Source organism: Sus scrofa, chromosome 17 (assembly GCF_054392235.1).
Source record: "Sus scrofa isolate SSC_HxYL_T2T_F1_AM1 chromosome 17, Sscrofa_HxYL_maternal_Yorkshire_Landrace_v2.0, whole genome shotgun sequence".
NCBI lineage: Eukaryota > Metazoa > Chordata > Mammalia > Artiodactyla > Suidae > Sus > Sus scrofa.
The window spans coordinates 56,824,399-56,851,848 of NC_139399.1; the positions used below are offsets into that span (position 1 = coordinate 56,824,399).

The 27,450-nt window shown below is 45.2% G+C and overlaps 1 protein-coding gene across 9 annotated transcripts in view; it reads left to right on the forward strand.

The window, feature by feature from the left end:
• The window catches only part of EYA2 (EYA transcriptional coactivator and phosphatase 2), a 315,037-nt gene that overhangs the window by 149,362 nt on the left and 138,225 nt on the right, over nt 1-27,450 (forward strand). For all 9 annotated transcript variants that reach the window (XR_014832539.1, XR_014832538.1, XR_014832537.1 and 6 more), the window contains one exon: nt 6,042-6,158. Coding sequence is in view for 5 of the 9 variants with exons in the window: in XM_021077395.2 (XP_020933054.2) it covers nt 6,042-6,158 (117 nt within the window). In the remaining 4 variants the exon portion in view is untranslated. The remainder of the gene's footprint in view (nt 1-6,041; nt 6,159-27,450) is intronic.

Genomic DNA, 27,450 nt, shown 5'->3' on the forward strand with positions numbered 1-27,450 from the left:
GCAGGTTATTGATGTAGATGGAACAGCCTTCTGTGAGAAAATGCCATCTAGGACTTTCAAAGCTAGAGAGAAGTCAATGCCTGGCTTCAGAGCATCAACAGACAGGCTGACTCACGTGTTAGAGGCTAATGCAGCTGGTGACTTTAAGTTGAAACCAGTGTTCATTCGCCATTCTGAAAATCCTAGGGTCCCTAAGAATTATGCTAAATCTACTTTGCCTGTGCTCTATAACTGGAACAAAGCCTGGAAGACAGCACACCCATTTATAACATCATCTACTGAATATTTTAAACCCACTGTTGAGACTTACTGCCCAGAAAAAAAAGATTCCTCTTCTTCTTTTTTTTTTTTTCTGCTTTTAGGGCCGCTCCTGCAGCATATGGAGGTTCCCAGGTTAGGGGTCGAATTGGAGCTGCAGCTGCCAGCCTATACCACAGCCTCAGCGGTGAGATATCCCAGCCTCATCTGTGACCTACACCACAGCTCACAGCAACACCAGATCCTTAACCCACTGAGTGAGGCCAGGCATCGAGCCCACATGCTCATGGATACTAGTTACGTTGTTAATCCAAGCCACAAGGGGAACTCCAAAAATACGACTTCTCATTGGTAATGCAGCTGGTCACCCAAGAGCTCAGATGGAGATGGACAAAGGGATGAATGTTGTTTTCATGCCTGTGACACAACATCCATTCTGCAGCCCATGGATCAAGGAGTAATTTCAGCTCGCAAATCTTATTATTCAAGAAGAACATTTTTTGGAGTTCCTGTCGTGGCTCAGCGGAAATGAATCTGATTAGCATCCAAGAGGATGCAGGTTCGATCCCTGGCCTTGCTCAGTGGGTTAAGGATCTGGCATTGCCATGAGCTGTGGTGTAGGTCACAGACGAGGCTCAGATCCCTCATGCTGTGGCTGTGGTGTAGGCTGGCAACTATAGCTCCGCTTCAACCCCTAGCCTGGGAACCTCCATATGCCGTGGGTGTGGCCCTAAAAAGACAAAAAAAAAAAAAGAAATACATTTTTGGGATTCCTTTTGTGGTGCAGTGGGTTAAGAACCCAACTGCAGCAGCTTAGATTGCTGCAGAGTTACGGATTTGTTCCCTGGACCAACACAGTGGGTTAAAGGATCTGGGCATTGCTGCAGTTTGCCTAGGTTGCAGCTGCAGCTTAAATTCAATCCCTGGCCCAGGGAACTTCCATATGCTGTGGGCATGGCCATAAGAAAAGAAAAAAAGAAATACATTTTATAAAACTACAGTTGTTTTGGGTAGTGATTCCTCTGATCTGGGCAAAGTGAATTGAAACCCTTCTGGAAAAGATTCACCATTCTAGATGGTGGTTCCTAGAAAGAAGTCAAAATATCAACATTAATAAGAGTTTGGAAGAATTTGGTTCCAAGGCTAATGGATGACTTTGAGAGGCTCAAGACTTTAGTAGAAGAGGTAGCTTCAGATGTGGTGGAAACAGCAAAAGAATTAGCATTGGAACTGGGACCCGAAGATGGGTCTGAATTTCTGCAAACCTTGATAAACGGATGAGGAGTTGCTTCTTATGGATAAACAAAGAAAGTGGTTTCTTGAAGGAGTTCCCTGGTGGCTAGGACTCGGTGCTTTTGCAGCTGTGGTTTACTTCCTGGCCTGGGAACTGAGATCCCACATCAAGCCACTTGTGTGTGTGTGTGTGTGTGTGTGTGTGTGTTTAAAAAAAAGGAACTAAAATAGGTTTAGGGGAGTTCCTGAAAAGAGTAACAAAAGGAGCAATTTAAAAAAGAAGAAAGTAGCTTCTTGAAATAAGATCTATTCTTGGTGAAGATGCTGTGAAGACTGTTGAAATGACATCAGTATTACACAAACTTAGTTGACAACATACAGTATCATGTCAACATAACTGTTACATGCACTGGGACACCAGAAAATTCATGTGACTTGCTTTATTTTGATATTTGATTTATCGTGGTGGTCTGGAACTGTACCCATAGTAACTGTGTTTCAACAAAGCTTTGTTTTAAAAGAGGCAGAAGATCACATTTGGACCACAGGCCATAGTTAGCTGACCCCTGGTGTCGAATGTTATTTTGCATGTTTGTGGAATAAATGAATGAATGAATGCCCAGCTCATCTCTGTTGCTGGCAGCCTCTCCGAAGTGCACTTGCTCCCTCCATCCTCCCATGAGCTGAAGAGAGCTGAACCTCTAGGTAGGTCCTGAGCATTGTATGGGGGCCTCGTTCTCTTTGCCATGAAGATATGCAACGGGAAACGCTTAGAGGGCAGGAGAGCTGAGGCTGCCAGCCTATCCTCAGATCAGACAAGCACCAGATTTCCTTTGAACTCAATCTCTTAGAGCAGTGCTTCGCACCTGGGGTAAAAGACCAGTTTTTGGTTTTTTGCTTTTCAATTCTAATTCATCATGGACTGACGCTTTGGTAAAATGCAGTCAAAATCATGGCTAGAAAAATGAGATCCATCTTGTCTGCGTTTCCAAATTTAGTGTCATAAATTTGTTCTTAATGCTTTCCTCACCCTTGTGATCTCTGCTGCTCTATCTACGGTTATATTGCCCTTTTTCTTCCAAATATTGTTTGCCTGAGTGGTCTTCTTTAATGATCAATCTTGCTAGAGATTTTTTATTAATTGTTAAACTTTATTTTCATTAATTTTTGTCAAAGAACCAACTTTTTTGGGTGTTCCTGTCACTTTGTTGTCTACTCTCTTGATTTCTGTTCGTGTAGTCTCTTTCCTGCCATCTTTGGTGTTTATTATTTTTCTAACTTAAGCCAGAGGCTTAGATCATTAATTTTCAGTGTCCTTCTTTTGAGATTTATTTTTCCCTGAATATCCATCTGTACTCCTTCAATCTCTGAATCCTTTCAGTTAAAAAAAAAAAGTAATTAACTTTAAAAAATAATGACTCGAAAAATGAAACTAAAAACAAACTCATACAATATAGAAGCCTAGAGTTATGACCTTAGATGTCGTGGCAATGTCAAGTTGCTTTGAACGTTTCTAAATACTTCCTTCTCAATTTCTGTCCTTTTCTCATCATGAGCTGGTGACTGTTTCATGGACCACAATCTGGGCAACCCTGATTTACGCAAGGAAGGCTTTGCTGTGCCTCTGCCATATTCTCTTCCCTTTCTCATGAGTTTGAATGTTATGATCCAACCGCTTCAGCAAACAGAAGGAGAGGTGAAAAAACTCGATTTTGTTTTCTTCAGTATTCATTCGTCCAGTGGGTATTTATTAAGCCTCCGCTATTCACACCGGGCAGTGACCTGTGCGGGGATGCCACAGTGAACAAGCCAGACCCAGCCCTCACCCTCCTGGGGCTCTCAGCTGAAGGAGGGAACAGATGTTAAGCCCACGAACTGTGATGCGATACATGAAAAATACTGGGTGCTATGGAGGGAGTGATGGGGGCTGACTTAGGTCATGGAAGGTTTTTCTGGGGCAGCAACACTTAAGCTGAGAAATCAAGGAAGAGAAGGCATTAGCCTAAGAGAAGGGAAGGGAAGGAAGTGCATTCCGGGCCAGGGAGAACAAATGGCACATGCAAAGGCCTTGAGTCTGAAGACTTATTCTTGCAGTTTCATCTCTATCATTTATAATGACAAATGCGTGAACCCTCTAACTTAGCAGTTCCTCCCCTTGTAGCCAACTTAGACGAACATTCTAATATTGCACGAAGAGGCATGTCCATTCTGTCTTGGATTGTGACAGCAAAAAAATTGGAATCCATCACCAGAAGCCTGGCTGAATGAGCAGTGGTAGTCCTTACTTTGAATTTCCCTTTGGCCACTAAAATGAATGAAGTGACTGAGAACGTGGCTCGAGCAGAGTGAGGAGGGAGCCTGGAAAAGGCAGAGGGCACAAAGGAGAGCAGAGCCCAGGTAGGACCGGGTCACCCAAGGAGTTTAGCTTTGAATCTAAATGCACAAGGAGGCGTTCCTGTCGTGGCTCAGCAGTTAACGAATCCGACTAGGAACCATGAGGTTGCGGGTTCGATCCCTGCCCTTGCTCAGTGGGTTAAGGATCTGGCATTGCCATGAGCTGTGGTGCAGGTCACAGACGTAGCTTGGATCCCACATTGCTGTCGCTCTGGCATAGGCCGGTGGCTACAGCTCCAATTCGACTCCTAGCCTGGGAACCTCCATATGCCGCGGGAGCGGCCCAAGAAATGGCAAAAAAGACCAAAAAAAAAAAAAAAGTACAAGGAGACAGACTGGACTGAATAAATTGTTAACCATCCCCGGCAGACTGAGCAAAAGAAGACACTATATAAATATTGCTTGCTGCTGCCATCGTTGTCCCTGAAGCCTTGTACCATCTAGTGCATAAAAGCCTTTCACATCCATTATTGAGGCATCAAAAGAAGGAAAATCAAACCTAGCTTCAGAATTACCTGCTAGTTGCAAGATGGATCAAGTGGTCTGGCTTTCTGAACCTCAGTTTCCACATCGTTAAAATGAGGAAAGGCAGATTGCCTGTTTCATGGGATTGTCCTGAGAATGAAAAAGGTGTGTGTTTCTGGACACCTCACTCAGAGCCTTAGATGTTCGTTCTTTCCCTTTCTTTTCATCGCCTGACAACTCTGATGCTGAGCATCAGCATCTTCTTTTATAGGGGAGGACACTTCCAGGCTGGGGTTGGAGGAGAAACTCTCAAGGTCACCAAGTAAGAAAGCAAACCATCCCAGACTCCGGCCCAGACTGCTTGACTCAAAATCCATCCGTGTTACCTCACTCAGCACTCTCCTTATTTATGGGGGTGAATGGGTGAAAAGGAAGAAAACCATAGCTACAAAACCATCCCCAGAACTAGGAGTGCTCTTTTAAAAATGCAAATTTAAATAATATTTAAATAGTATTTTATACCTATACAATAGATAAAGCTAAGCAAAGTTTATTACATTTTCGATAAAAATACAAGGTATGAGCTATTTATGACAGATCAGCCTCCTCCCTCAATACAATTCCTTCTCCATCCAGTTGCTCATGGAATTGGTACTTGTGCTTCGGGGGAGCATTTGGCTGAAACAGAAGGCAGATTGGGAGTTCCCGTCATGGCCCAGGGGTTAACGAACCTGACTAGGATCCATGAGGATGCAGGTTCGATCCCTGGCCTTGTTCAGTGGGTTAAGGATCTGGCATTGCCATGAGTTGTGGTGTAAGTCACAGACTTGGCTTGGATCCTGCATTGCTGTGGCTGTGGCATAGGCTGACAGCTACAGCTCTGATTGGACCCTTAGCCTAGGAACCTCCATATGCCTCGGGTGCAGCCCTAAAAATACCAAAAAAAAAAAAAAAAGAAGAAGAAGAAGGCAGAAGAATGGAGAGTGTGTCTTAGGGTTAAGTGGCATCATTTTTACATAGGGAAAGATGGTTTATTTAATATCTTCAGCCCAAATCTTGATGGACTTTTAAGCCATTCGTAGAGCTAGTCCTTGGAGTAGGGGATTGTAAACTCACTATGCTCAGAGCCAGTCAGGAAGCATGAAGCTGACCACATGTGCAAAATATGAGACCCTCTTTTCCTGCCTTTTCTTTCTCACTTTTGAATGTGTTCTAGGATATAAAAACAAACAGGCAGACAAAAAAAAAAAAAAAAAAAAAAACCCGAACGCTAAAACACCACTGCAATGAAAAAATAGCACCTTAAAGCCAGCCTCCAAGTCTTGGTGACAGTATGGGATCCAGGGTGACCTGGGAAACAGACAAATTGGGGAGCCAATGAGGGTAACCTCTCATCATGTGGGAAACCCAGGCATGAGGTTTCTAGATTGTCCCATTGCTCAAAAGAAGCCATAAGTTTAAATTTTTTTTTGAAACCTCCTGATTTTTAAACAAAAGCAACCAATTTCAGATTTTCCTTATGCAGCCAGGACAGACATGTGTGTAAGCTAACTTCAGCTCCCAAACTACCAGTTTGCAGCCCGTTTGGAAGATAACAAAACACGTGCTGTCTTGACTCAGTTGGCCCACTGTGGGTGACAAGGAAGCTTCCTAATTGTGTGTGCCTGGTGCTTCTTTTTCTTCCTTTCAAGGCATCAAGACAGAAGACAGCTTGAACCATTCCCCCAGCCAGAGTGGATTCCTCAGCTACGGCACCAGCTTCAGCACCCCACCCACTGGACAGAGCCCGTACACCTACCAGATGCACGGTGAGTGTGGCGCTGTGGCCACTCCCTGCTGTCTCTAAGGCACTGCTTGTGTTGGGTATCCAATCGCTCATTGTTTTATTTAGCAGTTTTATTGAGTACCTACTATGTGCCAGGAGCTACCTCCGTGGTAGGGTTGCAGTGGTGGACGGAGGAGATAGGACTTCTGCCCTCTTGGCAATTACAGGGCACGAGGGGGAGACTAACAGTAAACCAGGCAGCAGATGGATGGCTCAGTCCGGAAGGGGTTGAGTGCAGGAAAGTAAATGAACAAGAAGTTTGCAAAGAGCATGATGAGTGGTTGAGGGGTCAGGAGAGGTGAGAGAGGTGACTTTGGAGATGGAGTCAAAGGGCTCTGTGAGGAGGTGACATTGGACAGAGACCCATTGTGAGGCAGAACCAGTCATGTGCAGACCTGGGAGAAGAGGGTAGAGGGAACCGCCGGTGTAAAAGCTGTATGGAGGGAGGTATCTTATTGTGTTTGAGGCCTGGAATAGAGGTCAGTGAGGCGGGAGCAGGGTCACGGGGATGTTGGAAGAGAGCATCTTGGGGAGAGATTGGGACCGAGTCATACAGGGGTTTGAGGGCTGTGGGAGGGCACTGGCTTCGATTTTAAGTGTGACAGGCCAAGCAAGTCCATGGTAGACTCAGAAGAATGCCGGGTGTTGGGGATACTGAACGTGCAATAAAGGAGTTGTTATTCTTGGCAGGAGGTTCTGGGCTCTGCATCTTCACCGGGGAGCCTTAGAAAGGGAAGAAACTTCAGTGTCTAACTCCCACCCCACACGCCCTAAGAAACTGGCCTCCTGGCTTCTCCTGTGCCCACCTCCACTCTACCACCATCCAAAGGCTCCCTTCTCTTTTCTGGTGCCCCATGGGTAGTATGTTGGAACTGATGCATGGAGCAGAGGGCTGGTGGCAGTAATTTTGGGGATCCCCACCCTGGTGGCTCTTTTTTTTTTCTTGAAAACTGTTAAAAATGACCACCAAAATCTGAAAAGTAATATGCAAAACTGAAAGGGTAATGACAAGATAGTAGGCGCCTAATGAATGATGCCCCTTTTCTTTAAAAAAAAAAAAATCGTGTGTATTGTCACTTTATCTTTTTAATTAAGGAAACAATTTAAGTGGATGTCAAGGGCAGCCGTTTAGGAAGAGACAGCAAATGATCTTAGGGGAATATAAGAGAAAGGGTTGATGAGCGTTAATGCCCAGCCCTTGGAAGAGCTTCCGTGTGAAAATCTGCAACAGAGTTTGTTGACGACACCATCTGCTAACGTTGACCGTACAACTTCATGATGCTCTGAGTGTTGATGCTGGTATTATTCCCATGAGGGATTACGGCCTGATCTGCCCAGCCTCAGGGCAAGGAGTTTAATTTTGATTGCAAGTGCGGTGGAAAATAGGCGGCATCAAATCTCTTAGGGGTCTGGTAGATTCCCAACATCCCACCTCACTCAAAGACTGCTCTTAGCCGTGGTACCTCCTGCATCCTCTGATTCTGCTGTCACCTCTGTCTCCCAGTGGTGGCCTTTCTGAGTCCCACTGAAGGGTATAAGCTGCTGGGACCCATCTTCAAGTGGGGAGTGCATTGTGGCACCAATCCTGATAATCAAGGATTATCAGGATACAGCAATCCTTCAAGTACAGTGATACAGTGAAGACACCGTACTTGAACTTGCATTTGAATCAGTCTCAACCAGTTTTTTCCAGCTCTTCTAGTAAAAACAAAATGTACTGCCTTGGGGCTTCTAAGGCTACAGAGATTGAACAACTAATACCATAGGTCCACCCTCCCCATATATTCTGAGATATCCCTCTGCCCCATGTGATTAGCGAGTTGGGTTATATAGGCTTGGTGCCCTATCCTTTCATGCATTCATTGTGTATTATGGAGGCACGTTCAGGCACCAAGGACACAGCAGGCAACAAAGGCAATTCCCTCATGGAGAGGGACAGACAAAACAATCAATTAAATAAATAGATCTGTATAGACTGGGCTTAATCATGTGAAGGACAAAAACAGGCTGGTGTGATGGACAGTGATGAAGGGAGTGGTAAGAGACATGACCCTGGAGGTTAGGGAGACTGAGTGACGGACGGGAGCCAGCCCTGTGCGTAGCCGGAGATGACACAGCCCAGGCAGAGGGACCAGCAAGGGCTGGGAGGCAGGAAGAGGCTTGTGGCATTGAAAGACTCTAAAGGAGACTCAAATCTGGGTGTGGTGAGTAGGGGAGATGAGGCTGGAAGTGAAGCAGGACCCCTTCCTGGACTGAGACAGAGAGAATATATTTTACTTCTCTGGTCCTTATAGCAACCACGTGAGGTGGGCTCCGCCAGCTCTTCTTTACAGGGATGAAGGTGAGATTCAGAGAGGGGAAGTGACTTGCCCAAGGATCAAAGAGCCAAAACGTATCGAGGGCTGGGATTCAGAGAATTCCATAACCTGTGCTCTTTCCTCCAAGTGCTATTTCCTGGCTCCTTCAGGACTCCAGATACCATCCTAGCCCTGCGTATCCACCTTTCCCCTTAACCCTCCCTATGATGGAGGTTTTGTCATTCTCCCCATCTTACAGGTGGAAAAACTGAGGTACAAGGTGATAAAGTAGCTTGCCCAAGGTCACATGGCCATGGCAGTGAGATTTGAACCCAGGCATTTGCATTGCTGAGCCCAGGCATGTAATCCCACCACCACCCTGCCCTCCATACGCCCGTAGATCCATCTAGAAGATGATCCTCCATGGACAAGCCCTAGCCTTAGACCCTACCCCCACCCCACCTACATCCCCATCAGCCCCCCACAAATGGAAAAACATCTCCCGCTCTGTTCCCACCCGACCATGGGAATAATCCAGTTTACTTTCTTATCGTCTTCATGGCCCAGATGCCAGCTGGACTTTGTCCCAATTAACTGCCTCCAGTCTAATGCTAATGGCCATAAACTGCCCTTGACGCAGCCCAGGCATTTTGCAAGCCTGTCATATTCCCCCTTAAGTTTTTTTTTTTTTTTCAAACACAAACACACAGGAGGCTCACACACTATGCCCATGTGCTTCCTATTAACTTTTTTTTTCAAGTTGTTCCAGAGGAGAAGTAAACTCTCCAGTGACTCTGTGTTTCAGAACATGGAAGACGTTGGTTGAGCTTAGTTTTTTTGGATGAAGAAGGGGATGAAAAGGGAGCTTGAGACGAGGTTTTAGGCCTTGAAAGCACCAAGGTGGGATAAAACTGGTCCATGTTCAGAATATGGGCTGAGTCTCTTTTCTTTATAAGAGTTAAAATCATAACTTAGTAAAAGCAAAAAGAGCCTAAGCAGGGAGCACCCCATCATTTACGGACGCGTAAACTGGGGCATCGCAGCAGAGGGGTTTGTGTAGGGTCACAAAGGAAGCAGGGAAGCCAGGACCTCCCCCTAGGTCTTCAACAACCTGATCTCAGAAGCTTCTAGAAACTTCGCCCCCCCCCACCCCGCCCCGAGCCCTGGTTAGAGATCTGTATCTGCTTGGATAGCGCTGCCCTTTCACCACATGTACAATAAACACAAAAAAGTTCACAGCACTCCTTCAATCTTTGCATCGTTGCTTGTTTTCTTTTTATGTTCACATGGGTTTTTGTAGCTGAGATGTATTTCTCATGGGTTTGATTTTGTTGTTGTTGTTCCATTGTTGCCTTCTCCTGCTAAAACACTGCAGTTCACAGAAATGACCACGTAGATTAAAAAGAGAAGAGTAAAAAACATCTCAAGAGTATACACTGTAAGAGCTTGCTGGGGAGTTCCCGCTGTGGCACAGTGGGTTAAGAATTCGACTGCTGGGAGTTCCTGTTGTGGCTCGGTGGTAACAAACCCAACTAGGATCCATGAGGATGCCAGTTTGATCCCTGGCCTCTCTCAGTGGGTTAAGGATCCAGTGTTGACGTGAGCTGTGGTATAGGTCACAGATGTGGCTCAGATCTGGCATTGTTGTAGCTGTGGCGTACATAGGCCAGTAGCTATCACTCCGATTCAACGCCTAGCCTGGGAACCTCCATATGCCACAGGTGCGGCCCTAGTGGGAGAGAGAAAAGAATTTGACTTTTTGACTGCAGAGGCTCAGGTCACTGCAGATGCTCAGCTTCCATCCCTGGCCCAGCCCTGTGGGTTAAAAGATCTGGCCTTGCCGCAGCTGCTGCTCAGATTCAGTCCCTGGCTGGGAAAATTCCACATGCCGCGTGGGTGTAGCCATTTAAAAATAGAAAAAAAAAATGAACTTGCTGGTGCCAGAGGTGAAGCGCCCTGGACCCAGGCTGTAGTTACTGCTCTGCCTGATGGCATGACCCAGGTGAGGTGCTCAGACTCGGTTTCTTCATCCATGGAACTGGCATCATAGCAGTTGATGACCCCATAGGGCTTCTGGGAGACTAGAGGGAGTTTCATGGGCACATCCGATGAGGTCCATTACTATTTTTCTCATTGCTTTTGTGATAGGATAGCTGAAAGCAATAACTCTTAGGTCAGACTGAGTTAACTTCCCAGTGATGTAATCCCTGTACCCCCATGACCTTAAACTGTTACTTCTATCACCTCAGTTTCTTCTCCCATCAAATGGGGATGGGAAAACGACCTATGCATGGAATGCTGCGATACTTAAATGAGTTAATGTGTGTGAAGTCTTTAGAACAGCACCTTGCATAACCTAAGTGCTCTATGAACGTCAAATGTTACTCTTATCCTAATTACAGATCTGACGGTTTTAGGCTCTTCTCAAACCCTCTTCTCTTTCCTAGACTCTCTGTGTCAGGAGGTAGTTGTGGTGAGAGAAAAGAGTAAAAACCCATTTGAGACGACTGAGCCCATCATGTCTACATCAGCAGGTCTTCTGATGAAATCTGCATTAAAGGGGGGGGTCTTAAAAACAGTGGGAACTCCTTCTTCTATGGGAAGCCCTTTTGTACTTACCAAAGGCCAGGGAGCGTTCATATGGAGCTCAGAACCCAACATGAGCAGTTTAGGAGCAACGTGGAAATGTGTGGCTCAAGGATGTATAGGAAAATTAAAAGTCCAGCGGAAGGATCTAAGCCAAGGGTCTCAGCCCAAGACCTCCAAGGTCCATTTGTGCTGGATTCATGAAATGCAGCATCTCTGTAACACCAGAGAGGTGTGTGACTTTGGACAAACTTTCATGCTCCTTGTTTCACAAAGACTTGCTGAAAAAAATAAAGAGGTCAGGGAAAGTCGTTGTCAAATATATCAAATGCATTTGGTACATAGTGTGCAGCACAAAGTTTAATAGATTATTTTCACTGCAGGACTCTTCAAAGCCTTTGCTGACTGATGCACCTTCGTGACTCTCTAAGAGTGGAATTCAGTAGGCAGTTTGCCCAGGTAGATCTGAACAGGGAAACCTCTCCCCAAACTAATGTTCTGGCTCACTGGGAAGCCCTGGATGTCATGACCATTAGGCTCCTTCCTATGTTAAAATTCTTTGAGTCTCTAATTTTTTTTATTTTTTTATTACTCGAATTTATCACATCGGTAGTTGTATAATGATTGTAACAATCCAATTTCACAGGATTTCCATCCCATAACCCAGCACATCCCCCCACCCCCCAAACTGTCTCCTCCGGAGACCATAAGTTTTTCAATGTCTGTGAGTCAGCATCTGTTCTGCAAAGAAGTTCAGTCTGTCCTTTTTTCAGATTCCACATGTCAGTGAAAGCATTTGGTTTTGGTGTCTCATTGTTTGGCTGACTTCACGTAGCATGATAGTTTCTAGGTCCATCCATGTTGCTAAATGCTGGTATTTTGTTCTTTTTAATGGCTGAGTAATATTCCATTGTGTATATGTACCACTTCTTCTTGATCCACTCCTCTGTCGATGGACATTTAGGTTGTTTCCATGTCTTGGCTATTGTACATAGTGCTGCAGTGAACATCAGAGTACATGTGTCTTTGCGAGTCGTGGTTTTCTCTGGATAGATGCCCAGGAGTGGAATTATTGCATCTAATGGTAGTTCTCTTTTTAGTTTTCTGAGGCATCTCCATACTGCTTTCCACAGTGGTTGCACCAATTTACAATCCCACCAACAGTGTACTAGGGTTCCTTTTTCTCCACACCCTCTCCAGCACTTATTGTTTGTAGACTTTTGGATGATGGCCATTCTGGCTGGTGTAAGGTGGTACCTCATGGTGGTTTTGATTTGCATTTCTCTACTAATGAGTGATGTTGAACATCTTTTCATGTGTTTTTTGGCCATCTGTATGTCCTTTAGAGAACTGTCTGTTTAGATCTTCTGCCCATTTTTTGATGGGGTTGTTTGTTTTTTTGGTATGGAGCTGCAGAAGGTGTTTATAAATGTTGGAGATTAATCCCTTGTCAGTTGATTCACTTGCAAAGATTTTCTCCCATTCTGTGGGTTGTCTTTTCGTTTTATTTTGGGTTTCCTTTGCTGTGCAGAAACATTTAGGTTTCATTAGGTCCCATTTGTTTATTTTTGTTTTTATTGTCAATACTCTTAAGAGGTGGATCTGAGAAGATGTTGCTGTCCTTTATGTCAGAGAGGGTTTGGCCTATGTTTTCCTCTAAGAGTTTTATAGTGTCTGGTCTTATGTCTAGGTCTTTAATCCATTTTGAGTTTCTTTTTGTGTTTGGTGTTAGGGAGTGTTCTAATTTCATTCTTTTCCATGTGGCTGTCCAGTTTTCCCAGCACCACTTACTGAACAAGCTGTCCTTTCTCCATTGTATATTCTTGCCTCCTTTGTCATAGATTAGCTGGCTGTAGGTGCATGGGTTTAATCTAATTTTTTTAAATGATGGACATGCAGGCATTCCTTTTTTCTGTATTTTTTTATGAAATTAATTAACATATCACGAAATTCATCCTTTGAAAGTGTACAATTCAGGGAGTCACCCAGTGGCCCAGTGGGTTAAGGATACAACACTGCTGTGGCTCAGTTTGCTGCTGTGGCACAGGTTTGATCCCTGGCCCGGGAACTTGGACATGCCAAGGGCAAAGCCAAAAATAAAAAATAAAGAGTATAATTCAGTGATTTCACTGTATTCACAAAGTGTGCAACCATTGCTACTCTCTAACCCCACAACCTTTTCATCACTTGAAAAGAAATTCTGGAGTTCCCATCGTGGCGCAGTGGTTGACAAATCCAACTAGGAACCATGAGGTTGCGGGTTTGATCCCTGCCCTTGCTCAGTGGGTTAAGGATCCAGCGTTGCCATGAGCTGTGGTGTAGGTTGCAGACGCGGCTCGGATCCCACATTGCTGTGGCTCTGGCGTAGGCTGGCAGCTACAGCTCCGATTAGACCCCTAGCCTGGGAACCTCCATATGCCGCAGGTGTGGCCCTAGAAAAGGCAAAAAGACAAAAAAAAAAAAAAAAAAGGAAATTCCATGCCTGTTAGCCATCATTTCCTAATTCCCTATCTGCTAATACATTTCCTTTTGTAATAAGAAAAAAAAAGTTATTCCTTTACATTCATTTTTGAGCAAGTTATGCATTTATCTACTTTAAATATCTCCAGAAATCTCTATCCCACCTTCATCTAACGTCCACTCAGTTTCCAAATCCCCACCTAGAGGATTGTACTAGGTTCTTGTGAACCCATCCAGAATTTCCTTTTGAAAATGCAAACAAACATGAATAGTCTATTATATTGCATATTTCTCTCTCTCTCTTTTTTTTTTTTTGTCTTTCTGTCTTTTTCTAGGGCCACACCTGCAGCATATGGAGATTCCCAGGCTAGGGGTCCAATCAGAGCTGTAGCCATGAGCCTACACCAGAGCCACAGCAACGCAGGATCCAAGCAGTGTCTGCAACCTACACCACAGCTCACGGCAATGCCAGATCCTCAACCCACTGAGCAAGGGCAGGGATCGAACCTGCAACCTCATGGTTCCTAGTCAGATTCATTAACCACTGAGCCACGACGGGAACTCCTATATTGCATATTTCTATGACAAGAAATTAACTCATATGTGATTCATAAACAAGGAAATGATGTCAGTATAACTCCAAAGGTGTGTTGGTTCGTTTGTTTTAAGATTTTCTCCTTATCACTGGTTTTAAGCAATTTGATTTTGATGGGCCTTGGTGTAGTCTTTGTGATTCTGGTGCTTTGTGTTCATTGAGCTCCTTAGCTTAGTGAGCTTATCATTTTTATCAAATCTGGGGAATTTTTGGCCATTATTCAAATATTCCCCAACCCATGTCTTCAAGTTCACTAATCTTTTTTCTGCACTATCTTATTTCTTGTTAATTACACTCCAGTCATTTTTTTTTTTTAATCTTACGTATAGTTTTCATCTCTAGAAGTTTGATTTGGGTCTTTTTTATCTTTCTTTTCTCTACTTAACACATCTAGCATCCAGCATTTTCTCTGGTTTCTTGAATAGATGGAATATAGTTACCATACTGTTTTAATGTCCTTGTCTATTAGTTCTATCATCTGTGTCATTTGGAGGTTTTCATTGATTTTTCTCTTCATTGTAGGCTAATATTTTCCCTTTGCATGCTTGATAAGTTTTTTGTTTGTTTTTTGTTGTCGTTTTTTCAGGGCCATACCCGTGGCATATGGTTCCTGGGTTAGAGGTCAAAGCAGAGCTACAGCTGCCTGCCTACACCACAGCCACAGCAATGCCAGATCCACACTGCATCTGTGACCTACACCACAGCTCATAGCAATGCTGGATCCTTAACCCACTGAGTGAGGCCAGGGATCGAACCTCCATCCTCACAGATACTGGTCAGAATCGTTTCCACTGAGCCACCACAGGTACTCTGGTTTGATAGGTTTCGATTGGATGTTAGACATTGTGAATTTTGCCTTGTTGGGTGCTGGATATTTTTCCATTTCTGTAAATAATCTTGAGCTCTGCTCTGGCATGCAGTTGTTACATGGAAGTAGTTAGTTTCAGTCTTTCAAGTCTTGCTTTAAGCTTTGTTGGGGGAGCAGAGTAGCATCTGGTCTAGAGCTGCCTCTACCTAACAAACTTTTCCAGTACTGAGGCGAACCTTTTGGAGTATCCCACCCAGTGCCCCATAGATTATGTGGTTTCTAGTCAGGCTGGTGGGAACAGGAACTATTCCCAACAGTGTTATGAGCTCTAAAGGTTGTTCCTTCTAATCTTTTTGAATGGTTTTCTCCCAACCTTGAGTAATGTCTTCACAGGCATGTGCTGGTCAGTATGCAAGTGGACTCTCACTGGGAGCTCTGCAAATCTCCAGGGAACTCCCTCAGGGCTGTTCTCTCTTTTCAGATCTCCTGCTCTGCGAATTCTAACCACATTGCCCACCCTGGACTTGCAGCTCCATCTCCTCAATCCAGAGAGACTGCTGGGTGCCAGTTGTGCCCCCCTCCCTGAAAGTTTTCCAACCAGGACAATCATAAGGATCACCACCTGTTTCCTCTCTCTCATGGATCATTATCTTTCCATAGCTGATACCTAATTTCTTGGCAATTTAGTTTTTAAACTATTCCCTGTGGAAGGGTAAATCCAGTCCCTGGAACCCAGTCTGGGCCAGAACTGGAGGTACTGCTACTTTAGTTCATTGGCATTTTTTCCTAGCATATATGGTAACAGAAGATGAGTGCAAAATACATAACACAGGTAAGGACAACAAGCTTTGTAGGAATACAGTTCCATCCCTGGTGACCCATATTCTTCCTCTCACTTCAATTTGGCCACATGCTCTGTTTTAGAAGAATTTATGTTGCAGCTTCCTCCAATCTTTGTGTCTTTTGCCCTTGTTTCCATAGTTTCAGACCTCTGTCGTCCTTACACCCCCTTCCATCAAAACACCTTCGCCTCCTTTTTAAGGGAAAGTCCTATATTTAATGTAGCACTTCTCTATATAGTACTTATTTACTTATTTTTTTCACTGTGCTATTATTTTTATTGGGATTATTATTGCTTTGGTTAATGCTGTGGTTAGTAAGTTGCATTGCTTTTGAGCAATCTGCCTCAACCTTACTTTTTCCCATAAGCCTCATCATTTTAGTGCACAATTTTGCACAACACATGGCCTCTCAGATTATAGCAAGAACTCTTGCTGTAATTCTTGTTTTGATAGTAACATAGGTAACATCCTATACAGACTCTTTTCACTTTGCTTTCTTCATTTAGCTGTATGTCTTGGTGAACTTTCTAAGTCAGTATATAGAAAATCTTCCTCATTCTTTGAACAGATGCCTATTCTTCCATTGAATGATGTGCTGTAAATGTTAGCCAGTTCCATATGGCATGTTTCCAGTCTTTTGCAATTACCACCAATATGGCTCTGAATAACCCTGTATGCGTATCTTTTTATTTTTCTGCAAGTATATCTGATGGGCAAGTTCCCAGAAGGGTCAAGGGGAAAGTCCCTATTTAAATTTGGTAGGTATCTCCAAGTTATCCTCCATAGGGATCTCATCAATTTAAATTCCTACCAGGAGTTCCTGTCATGGCGCAGTGGTTAATGAATCTGACTAGGAACCATGAGGTTGCGGGTTCAATCCCTGCCCTTGCTCAGTGGGCATTGCCGTGAGCTGTGGTGTAGGTTGCAGACGCAGCTCAGATCCTGCTTTGCTGTGGCTCTGGCGTAGGCCAGTGGCTACAGCTCCGATTCGACCCCTAGCCTGGGAACCTCCATATGCCGCGGGAGCGGCCCAAGAAATGGCAAAAAAAAAAAAAAAAAAGGCATAAATAAATAAAAAATAAATTCCTACCAGCAGTGCCTGAGCATTCCTGTTTCATCAACCCAGTATCGCCTAATTATTGGAGTTTTTGCCACTCTGACAAATGAAAAGAAAAAAAAAAAAACAGTATCTCAGTGTGGTACTAATTTGTAAGTGCCTTTTGCAAGGTTGGCTGTCTTTTCAGATCTTTGATCAATTTAGGTTTCCTTTTCTGTGACCTAGGAGATGAGACTTGAAAAACTGTGCCAAAGAAGAATAGTGAGATACTAGGCATACCAATATCGAAACATGTTATAAAGCCTCAGTCATCTAAAGAGCATGATTCTGGTATTTGAATAGACTAATTGACTAATAGAGGAGAATGTATGGTCCAGAAAGAGACAAAACATAGGGCAGAAGGCATCTTAAGTCAGTGGGAAAAAATGGAGTATTCAATGAATGGAATTGGAACAATTGGTTACCCATCTGGGAAAAAGAAAAAAGATCCACTCCTATTACTATATACTAGAAGAAAATCCAAATGGATCAACATTTTAAATGTCAAAAGTAAAACCATAAAAGTACTGGAACAAGAATGAACAAAATTTTTATTACCTTGGAGTGGAAAAGGCTTTTCTAACCGTGACTCAGAAATCCAGAAGCCATCAATGAAAAGATTGACAAGTTTTGACTACAGTTGTTTTTTAGGGGGTGTTTTCATTTTGGTGTGGCAAAGAACCCCAGAAGCAAAGTCAGAACAATGAGAACAAACAACAAACAAAACAAAAAACAAATGGCTCGCTGGGGTGGAATGTTTCCATCTCCAATCAGAAACAAATTGTTACTCTTTTTGAAATAATTCTACAGTTCTGTGAATTAAACTGCCTGGGATGTGATTCTTCTAAATGAAAGAGACCAGGAGCCAGGTGTAGTGTCACAGGGAGGGGTGGGGGCTGAGGCAGATTGGAGGGCACCCATCCCTCAAAGCTAGGAGGTGGGTGTTATACAGCTTCAGCTCATTGCTGCTACACTAGAATGGAGTCCCAGAGACACCAGAGCTTTCCATTTTTCAAGATAATCCTCAAAACTATATTTTAATGTAAAATCTCAGTTTTTTCAATATTGGCAACAGATTTCAACATTCTCTTTAAAAGACCTTGTGAAGCAGATGGACATATATAAGGCGGGTCTTTATGCCTCTGTCTTGCAATCTGGTTCCTTTATTTCTTAACCACAGGTTATGAGAGCAGGAATGGAAGGAGAAAATTACAAGCCAAGTGGTGACTTGGAGGGCCAGAAAGAGCACCCCTTTTTGTCCCCACCTCTGATTGATTTAATCAGTGAGACGCATCCCAGAGGACTTGAGTGGTGGGTGTGGTTATAGCTGAGCTGGAACCCAGTGGCTTCCTGGTGAGGTAGAATATTTCCCTATTTCTTCTTGGCAGCAGCAATTTTCAGGCTGTCCCGGCCCAGCCAGTTTGGAGCAGGCTTCGTCTGCCTGGTCTCGCTGTGTCGGTCAAGACAGGAGCCAGGCTTGGCATTCCCGCAGGTGGCTGGAGTGAGGTCAGGTTTCCTGGTGTGAATCAGCAACTCTTCTGCACACGATGAAGTGGGCGATGTTTGCCGATACCTGTCAGCACTCTTGTGCCATGCAGCGCCTCCACCCTGGTGGTTACCTTCTCGTCACCTTCACGAGCCTTGGCAGGTTTGCTCCTGCCTGAGCTGAAGTCTTCTGGGTTTGGGACATGTCGAGGTTGAATGGATTGCCTTTTCCTCTGGTTGTTATAACGCATTGGATTTTGTCACCCCCGTCTCCAAGAGCTGCTGGAGATGAGAGATGAAAACAGCTGGAGAGATTGAGTGTTACCTTGGGATCAGAAGGGAGCTTGGTAAATAACAGTTCGCTGAGGCACTACTGGCCTGTGTACCTCTCTGTGATGATAGAAACGTTCTTGTCTGTGTTGTCCAGTGTGGTAGCGACTAGCTGCCTGGGACTGTTGAGCATTGAAATGTGGCTAATGCAACTGAGGAACTGAAGTTTTAATTTTGTTGGATATTAATTAATTATAACATACACACACATGTGGCTAGTGGCTGCCATACTGGGCAGTGCAACTCTAAGGGATGATTAAAAGCCAGCTCTTAACCTGGTTGCTACTGGAGTTGAGTAAGAGTAGTTAGTAGGCTTCAGGGACTGAATGTTCATGTCCCCTTAAAGTACATATGTTGAAGTCCTAACCCTTGATGTGATGGCGTTTGGATATGGGGCCTTTCAGAGGTAGTTAGAGTTAGGTTAAGTCATGAGGGTGGGGCCCTTTTGATGGGATTGGTGTCCTTACAATATGAAGAAGAGAGAGCACTTTCTGTCTTCTCTTGTACACTTTGATAAGAGGCCATGTGAGGACATCAAGAAGGTGGCCCTCTGAAGCCAGGAAGAGAACTGTCATCAGGAACCAATTCAAAAAAAATTTTAGGAGTTCCCATTGTGGTTCAGCAGGAACAATTCCAACTAGTATCTGTGAGGATGTGGGTTCGATCCCTGTCCTTGCTCAGTGGGTTAAGGATCTGGCATTGCCATGATCTGTGGTGTAGGTTGCAGATGTGGTTCAGTTATAGCATTGCTGTGGCTATGGTATAGGCTGGCAGCTAAAGCTCTGATTGGACCCCTAGCCTAGGAACTTCCATATGCTGTGGGTGTGGCCCTAAAAAGCAAAAAAAGAAAAAGAAAATTTAACTTTTTAAATTTTAAATTTTGTATAGCAACGCAAAAGACCCCAAATAGCTAAAGCTATCTTGCAAAAGAAAAACGGAACTGGAGGAACCAAGTTCCCTGACTTCAAGCTATACTACAAAGCTACAATCATCAAAACAGTATGGGATTGGCATACAGACAGACCTGTAGATCAATGGAACAGGATGGAAAGCTCAGAAATAAGCCTATGCACATGTGGTCAACTAATCTGTGACAAAGGAGGCAAGAATATTCAATGGAGAAAAGACAGTCCCTTCAGTAAGTGGTGCTGGGAAAACTGTACAGCTACATGTAAAAGAATGAAATTACAACACTCTCTAACACCATGCACAAAAAATAAACTCAAAATGGATTAAAGACTTAAATGTTAGACCAGATACTATAAAACTCCTCAAGGAAACCATAGGCAGAACACTCTTTGACATAAATTACAGCAATATCTTTTGTGATCCACCTCCTAGAGTAATGAAAATAAAAACAAAAATAAGCAGATGGGATCTAATTAAACTTAAAAGGAACCAAATCAGCCAGTTACTATGACCTCAGACTTCCAGCTTCCAGGTCTATGGTATTTTGTTATGATAGTCCCAGCTAACTAAGACAGTAGATTTTTTTGAGACATGTAAAAGCAGAAGAGTATTTTTTTTTTATATTTCTCCTTTGGAGATGCTTCATTTCCTTCTCTTCTTGCCCTCACGGAGCAAGATATTTTCAAGGCAAAGCTGCAGAACTGAGGGCATAATAAATACGAAAAGCTGTGCTAAGGGTCTGCATGTGGAATTGAGAGCTTGTAGGGGAAAGGCTGTTGCCTTCATAAAGCCATTATTGAGGGGATATTAATGGAGCATCTTCTCTGCACCAGGCACTGTGCCAGGTGCTAAGAACACCTTGTGAACAAGACAGATAAAGTATCTGCCCACATGGAATTCACAGCCCAGAGTGGGGAGATAGAGCATAATCAAATGATGGCTCAATACAGGTAAAATCACACCTGTAAAGTGCTAGGAAGTGGGACCAAGATGGATTCTGCAGCTGTCGGACCCAAGCTTGTTCCTGTCATTTTGTCCAAGACACTTCGGGTGTCTGGCCCACTGGGTCAATGTGTGGGACTGCCTGGGTGGCACCATGATGAACCATACATAAGGGGGCAGCTCCACACCTCTAAAGCTTTTCGTTGCATGCAGTGGATCAGTTATCCCAAAAAAAAAAAAAAAAAATCCAGAAGTTTATATTTCCCAATTAAAAAAAACCAAATTATTGGCAACAAATTAAAAAGAACTACTGTGCAGGTCAAAACAAAGCACATCTAGGAGTTCCCCACTCTGGTGCAGGAGGATCGGTAGCATCTCTGAAGCACTAGGATATGGGTTCAATCCCTGGCCCAGCACAGTGAGTTAAGGATCCAGAGTTGCCACAGCTGCAACATAGGTCATAACTACAGCTAGGATCTGATCCTTGTCCTAGGATGCCACATGCCAAAAAGAAAAAAAAAAAAAAAAAACAGAAACAAAATCAAAGCACATCTACAGACAGGATTCTGCGCCCAGGCCACCATTGTGCTAACCCTGTTCTCCCGAGACCCTGGGGAGAAGGGATGTCAGGACAGGGGACTCCGCACTTAACTCTTGCCCTCAGGAGCCCATAGTCCAGCCCATAGAAAGCGGTGGCATCCAGCCCAACAAACATCCCTCAGGGGTCCTTTATCTCTGGGGCTCCAAGATGCTAGTGGAATGAGTTCACCCGTTCATGCCACAAATGCATGTAGAGCAAAACAGATGAAAAGCCTGCTCTTCTCAAGCTGACATTCTGCGGGAGGAGATGTAATAAGAAAAACAAGTAAAATGTACAGTAGGCAAGATGGTGATAATAAGAATGATGGCAAAAATGAAAGAAGGACGTGCTGGGGGAGTAGGGTTTTTTCTGATAGAGTGGGAAGGCTTCACGGAGGAGAAAAGCAGCTGAGCAAAGGCCTTCGAAGGAGGGGGCGGGGATGGGTGAGGCTGCCCCAGCAGGCCCTGTGGGCCGTTTGAGAACTTTGGCATCTGCCGTGGGTCTCAGACATGAGCAGGGGGTGGCGGTTGAGCAGGGGAGTGACATGCTACGTTTTAGCTTTAACACACCCCGTCTGGCCACCATCTAGTGAATACACTGCAGGGGCAAGAATGAAGCAGGAGACCAATGAGGAAGGGACTGCAGTAGCTCAGGTGAGAGATGGTGGAGGCTTGACTCACAGGTCAAGGTGGAGGTGGGGCAAAGTGGTCAGACTCTGGGTGTATTTGGAGCGTGGAATTGCTGGCAGGTTGAACGTGGGGTGTGATGGGAGGTGTTTGGAGGATGGGGAGATGGAGGCAGGCTAGTGGAGCACTGGGGCCCTGGGAGTGCTCCCTGTCCAGCATCCAGACTATCAGGGAGGGAAGGCTCCTGGTCTGGGTCTCTCTGAGGCCCAGGGAAAGAGCCTCATTTTCAGCCCAGTTTCCCTTGGGAGGCGCTTGGGACCTACAAGTGGAGAGCAGCCCAGAGACCAGGGCTGTTCCCATCCAGCTTCCCAGTCTCAGTGCCCCCTTTGACCACAAATGTCCTAGAAATCCCCTTCATTATCTTACAATTTAATTCGTACTTGACCTGCTTATATGTATCTTTTAAAGTCAAGCAGAATGCCCTTGCTTTAAAATAATCTATACACTCTGTTTTTGGACTTGTAGTTGCTTGTAATTGCTCAGGCATGACCCCACTAGATAACATAATGACATAGTCAGATACACCCATGGGAAAACTCACGAGTTTGTGGCTGACAAACTGGGCTACCCGGCCAGTCCAGATATCACCAGCAGTGTGGCTGCCTGGTGACAGGAACTTGCATTATGGTAGACAAATCTTGGTGGACCCTGAATGAAACAAAGGATGGCCACCCTTCTATTGACAGTAGTGGTGTCATTGGGCAATTACCCTGAAGCAGTGACAGCCTGCAGAGACATGTTATCCCAGAGGTCCTAGGGATAAGGCTCACTGAACAAATTAAGATGCTCAGATGACATGATTTATTGAGTTGACTTAAAACAGGGTAATAAGGGGAAAGAGACGGAATTGACATGTGTAGGATCGGGTACAAGGAGATGGAAGAGCCACACAGCCTGGATCCTGGGTTCTGTGTGTGTCCTCCCTCTCTCTCTCTCGGCCCCATCAACCTTCCCGATGATGGCGTGCAGGGTCAGTAGGACTAGAGTTCAAGCCAAACAAGGGGCTCAACCCATGACAGGTGCCTAGAGGCAGCTCACTCCTGCTCTACGGGAGTCACGCACAGGCAACCCTGTCTGGCCACACTGTACACTCCCACTACTCTAATGGGCAGCCATGATTTGGGGCCCTATTTCTAGGGCAGAGGGTGTTTGGGGCCAGAATGGCACCAGAATGGTTGTCGCCAGTGGGTGGCCAACTTGGGGTTGACATCTGTTGGTGTAGAGATTCCTCTTCCCATTTAAGGTTTACCTCCTGCCTTCTATAGAAGTAACACCTGTGTTCCTTCTGTCCTTTTTATCATATGTTCCATTCATTCTCTTTTTATTATCTCATGCAAGGTTCCTAACTTTCTTATTCCCTGTTCTTAACACATCTTTAGAATTTTGCCAGTTTCTCACAAGCTCCTCAATTACTAAGTTTATATAAGACTTCCTATGCAGTTTCATCCATTCCATCTCTTTTTTTTTTCTATTTTCTACATAGTGTCATTGAATATTGTCAAATAGTTGATTAAGAATAATCAAAAAGGAGTTCCCACTGTGGCACAACAGGATCAGCAGCATCTCTACAGGGCCAGGATGCAGGTTTGATTCCCAGCCCTGCATGGTGGGTTAAAGGAGCTGGTGTTGCCATAGCTACGGAGTAGATCACCACTGTGGCTGGAATCTGATCTGGTCTGGGAACTCCATGTGCCAAAAAGAAAAAGAATAGTCAAAGACACTGTGGTACCATGGTGCAGTTGCAATAACCACAGTACAGTAGCATTACTGCAAAGTTTAATGTATGTTAACACCCAGGGGAAAAGGTTCTTTGTATTTACAGGGAAAATGGACTAATGTGTGCTAAGACAAGAGTTAGCAAACTTCTTTTGTACAAGGGCCAGGTAGTAAATATTTTAGATTTCTCAGGCCCTGGGTCTCTGTCCCAGTTCCTTGCAACTCTGCCGTTGTAGCTGGGAAGCAGGCATAGATGATCTGCCGATGAGTGGGGAAGGCTGCTTTCCAATAAAATGTATATTCAGAAACAGGTGTTGTAGGGTCAGATCACTAAAGCCAGGTCTTTACCTGATAAGTGTCTGGTCGGGTGTTTAGAAGCCAGGTAGGACCTGGCAAAATCTTCATTTTGCTGCGCTAGTCCCTGAATTGCAGAATGTCTAGCACTCCTGTCACCTGTGCACTAAACGCTACGAGTGTCTCCAATAAAAGTGTCCCCACACATTTCCAAGCCCTCCTAGTGGTACCCCAATGCCCTTGAGAGCCGCTGGTTTACACAGCAGCAGGCACAGGCAGTGGGGAGGGATGGCTATGTGTGCGGGAACGTCATTCCCTCAACAAACGTTCATGAGCACCAGCTCTGTTCCAGGCAGCATCTAGGTGCCGGCCACGCAGCCCTGAGCTGACAGTCAAGCGCTGCCTTCATGTAATTTATATCCCAATGAGAAGACACACCGTCTTAGTCTCTCCTAACTGCCTTGACAAAATACCGTGGACTGGGTGGCTTGAACAACCGAAATATATTTGCTCACAGTTCTGAAGACGAGGGAGTCCCTGAATGAGATGCCAGCAGATTCAGTTTCGGGTGACAGCTCTCTTCCTGGCTTGGAGACTGTGACTTTCTCCTGGTGCCCTTACGTGACCTTTTCGCTGCATGAGGGGCTGGGTCGCCAGAGTCTCTGCTCTTATAAGGACCCCAGTCCTGTTGCATTATAGCCTCATCCTTATGTCCTCAACTACCTGCAGAAGGCCCCATGTCAAAGTCACATAAGGGCTTGGGACTTCATCATATGAACGTGGGGGTGTCACAGTGCCATCTGTGACAGTGAGCAAGGTCATACACGAATGACAAGGCAATATCAGCAGTGATGGATGCTCTGGGGAAAATAACTGGGGAAATTGGGGAAGAAGGGCTACTTTGGGGGTGAGGCAGAGAGGGCAGGGTCTCTGAGGAGGTGACAGCAGAGTTGGTACATGCAAAGAAAAGTGGCCACGGGTCATGAGTGTTCCCAGCAGACAAGAGGCCAAATGACTGAAGCACAGAGGGGAGGGGGGAGGATGGATGAGGCCAGACCTTGCGGGGGCTTGTGGCCACGAGGAGGGGTTTGGATTTCGTCTTAAGAGGACCAGGCGGCCGTGGGGTGGGGGAGGGGGTAAAACCGGGCTGGTATCTATTTGCATCTTAGAAAGACCAGTGGGCTGCTGTGGGGTGAGTGGGCCATAGGGGGACCATGGAAGATGCTCTCCTGCCACCATCCCATCCCTGGTCCTCTCTTCCCTCCAGGCCTTTAGGGGCAGACACGACGGAGCCCATATTCATAGAACTTGCTTGTAACAACACCTACTGGGTCCCAGAGACTCTGTTCAGAACATTCTAGAATCATCCCAACTTATCCTTTCACTTCTGAAGAAACAAAGACCAGACAAGGGCTTTGACGTCGTCCGTCTGGTGTCATTTGTTTTCATTTTTAGTTCGAACCTGTCAGTGAAACAGAAACTGCACCCACACCAAGGTCTGTGGCCACAAAAATCTGTCGAATATGTGGCAGAATAAATCTGATAATTGTGGTCAGAGGGTGAGAGGTGATGGGAAATGAGACAAGGAAAATAGAAAGTGAACTACCAAAAAACTACAAAAATGGAGACTCCTATTGAAGATACAGGTCCCAGCCATGCACCTCCTTAGAGATCAAAGAGCGAGCCGTCTGCTCCCAGCCTGGTGGGGTGGGGGTGGGGGGTGGCGTTTGGGGGCAGTGGGCCTTCTGCTGGGGATTGAAATGGGTAATTAAGGTTAAGGGGTGGCAGTGAAGGCAGGGAAGAAACGCAGCCTCAGGCAGGGAGCTATTGATTAGGGGAGAGACACAGACACTGCAGATCCATCTTCATTCAGGGAGAAGCCAAAGTCAGGGTGCAACCAAGCTCAGGGTACATAATCTGTACCCTCAGAGCAAATCATATCTATTTTTTCCTGCTCCTGAAAGTTCAGTTGGTAAAGCTGGACCAGAGCCCAGATGCCACCCCGGAGACCTGTGCTTCTCAGCCTGATCCCAGGGAACTTGCAGAGAATTTCTCGGATTTTCTCAGCCTAAATTCCTCTCTTTCAGCACCACTTCGCATTACAGTTACGCCTCCAGACCCTCATCCCCGCCTTTCATAGTGCTCTTTAATCTTTCATGTATTTATTTGAAATCACAGAAGTCATAGGAGTGTATCTTTCTGGAACTCGTGTGTGTTTGTGTGTGTATGTGTTTCTCCTCCAACGACTAGAAAAGCCCTTTTTTGAAATCGAATATATCTTGCTGTTCATCTTATTTTCTAAACTGCCTTTTATATTTTTCACTAAATAACCTATTTTGAATATCTTTCAAAGTCGGTTCAGAGACACCCAGATGGGCGTTCCCGCTGTGGCACAGTGGGTTAAGAATCCAACTGCAGTGGCTCGAGTCACTGCCAAAGCGTGGGTTCGATCCCCAACCCAGTGCAGTGGGTTAAAGAATCCAGCGTGGGTCACAGCTGCGGCTCGGATTCAATCCCTGGCCCAGGAACTTCCCTGTGCCGCAAGTGTGACATTAAAAGATAAAAATAAAAAAGACCCTCAGATTGGAGTTCCCGTCGTGGCTCAGTGGTTAACGAATCCGACTAGGAACCATGAGGTTGCGGGTTCGATCCCTGCCCTTGCTCAGTGGGTTAAGGATCCAGGGTTGCCGTGAGCTGTGGTGTATGTTGCAGACACGGCTGGGATCCCACGTTGCTGTAGCTCTGGCGTAGGCTGGCAGCTACAGCTCTGATTAGACCCCTAGCCTAGGAACCTCCATATGTGGAGGGAGCAGCCCAAGAAATGGCAAAAAGACAAAAAAAAAAAAAAAAACCACTCAGATTATTCTGTTTTCTGGGCATCTACTGCTTTGTGGAGGAAACCAAACACATGGGTTTGAATCCCAGCATTGCCACTTACTGGCTGTGTGACTTTAGGCAAGTAATGTCTCTAAGACTTGGTTTTCTCATCTGTGAAATGGGGTCTCTAGGAGTAGCTGATCTATTGTGGATCTGGATGCCAGGTAGTACATGCACCTGCAGGGAGCTTCGGTCAGTGCCTGGAAGAGTCAGGGCACTTCGTTAGCATTGGCTGTTATCATTCTTAGGGATAAATCTTGGTATTTAGCCATTTCCTCTTTGGACGAGCAATTAGATTGTTCCCAACCTCTCCCTGTTACCTCCTCTGAAGCTTGTAGTCTCCAGACCTTTTCTGCCCCCAGAGTGTGGCTTGTCACCCTGGAGTATTAGTTGCTAGCCTGCAACTTTGGTCGATGGGTCATTAGCCACCCCTGCTACTCTGTACTGGGGTCCCAATCTCTGTGTGTGTATTTGTCTCCGTTTGGGGCAACCAGGGCCCGCTTCTAACCTCTTTGGCAAACCTTTCCAGGCCTCACCAAACCTAGCATCTCTGCCACTCCAGCCCTAACTTGTGGTCTCCAAGAAGCGGCTACTCAAAAGATTGTGCAAATCCCAAACAGCAGCCTGGGGCCATCCCAGCTGTTGCCGCATTTGGGCCCCCATCAGCTGCCTGACCCTTAAATTCTCCAGGCTTCTCTGAATGGTCCCATTACAGACCCCTGGGACTGAAATAGCAATGTGGCTAAAAGGATGCCGGGAGGGACTCTGCCTT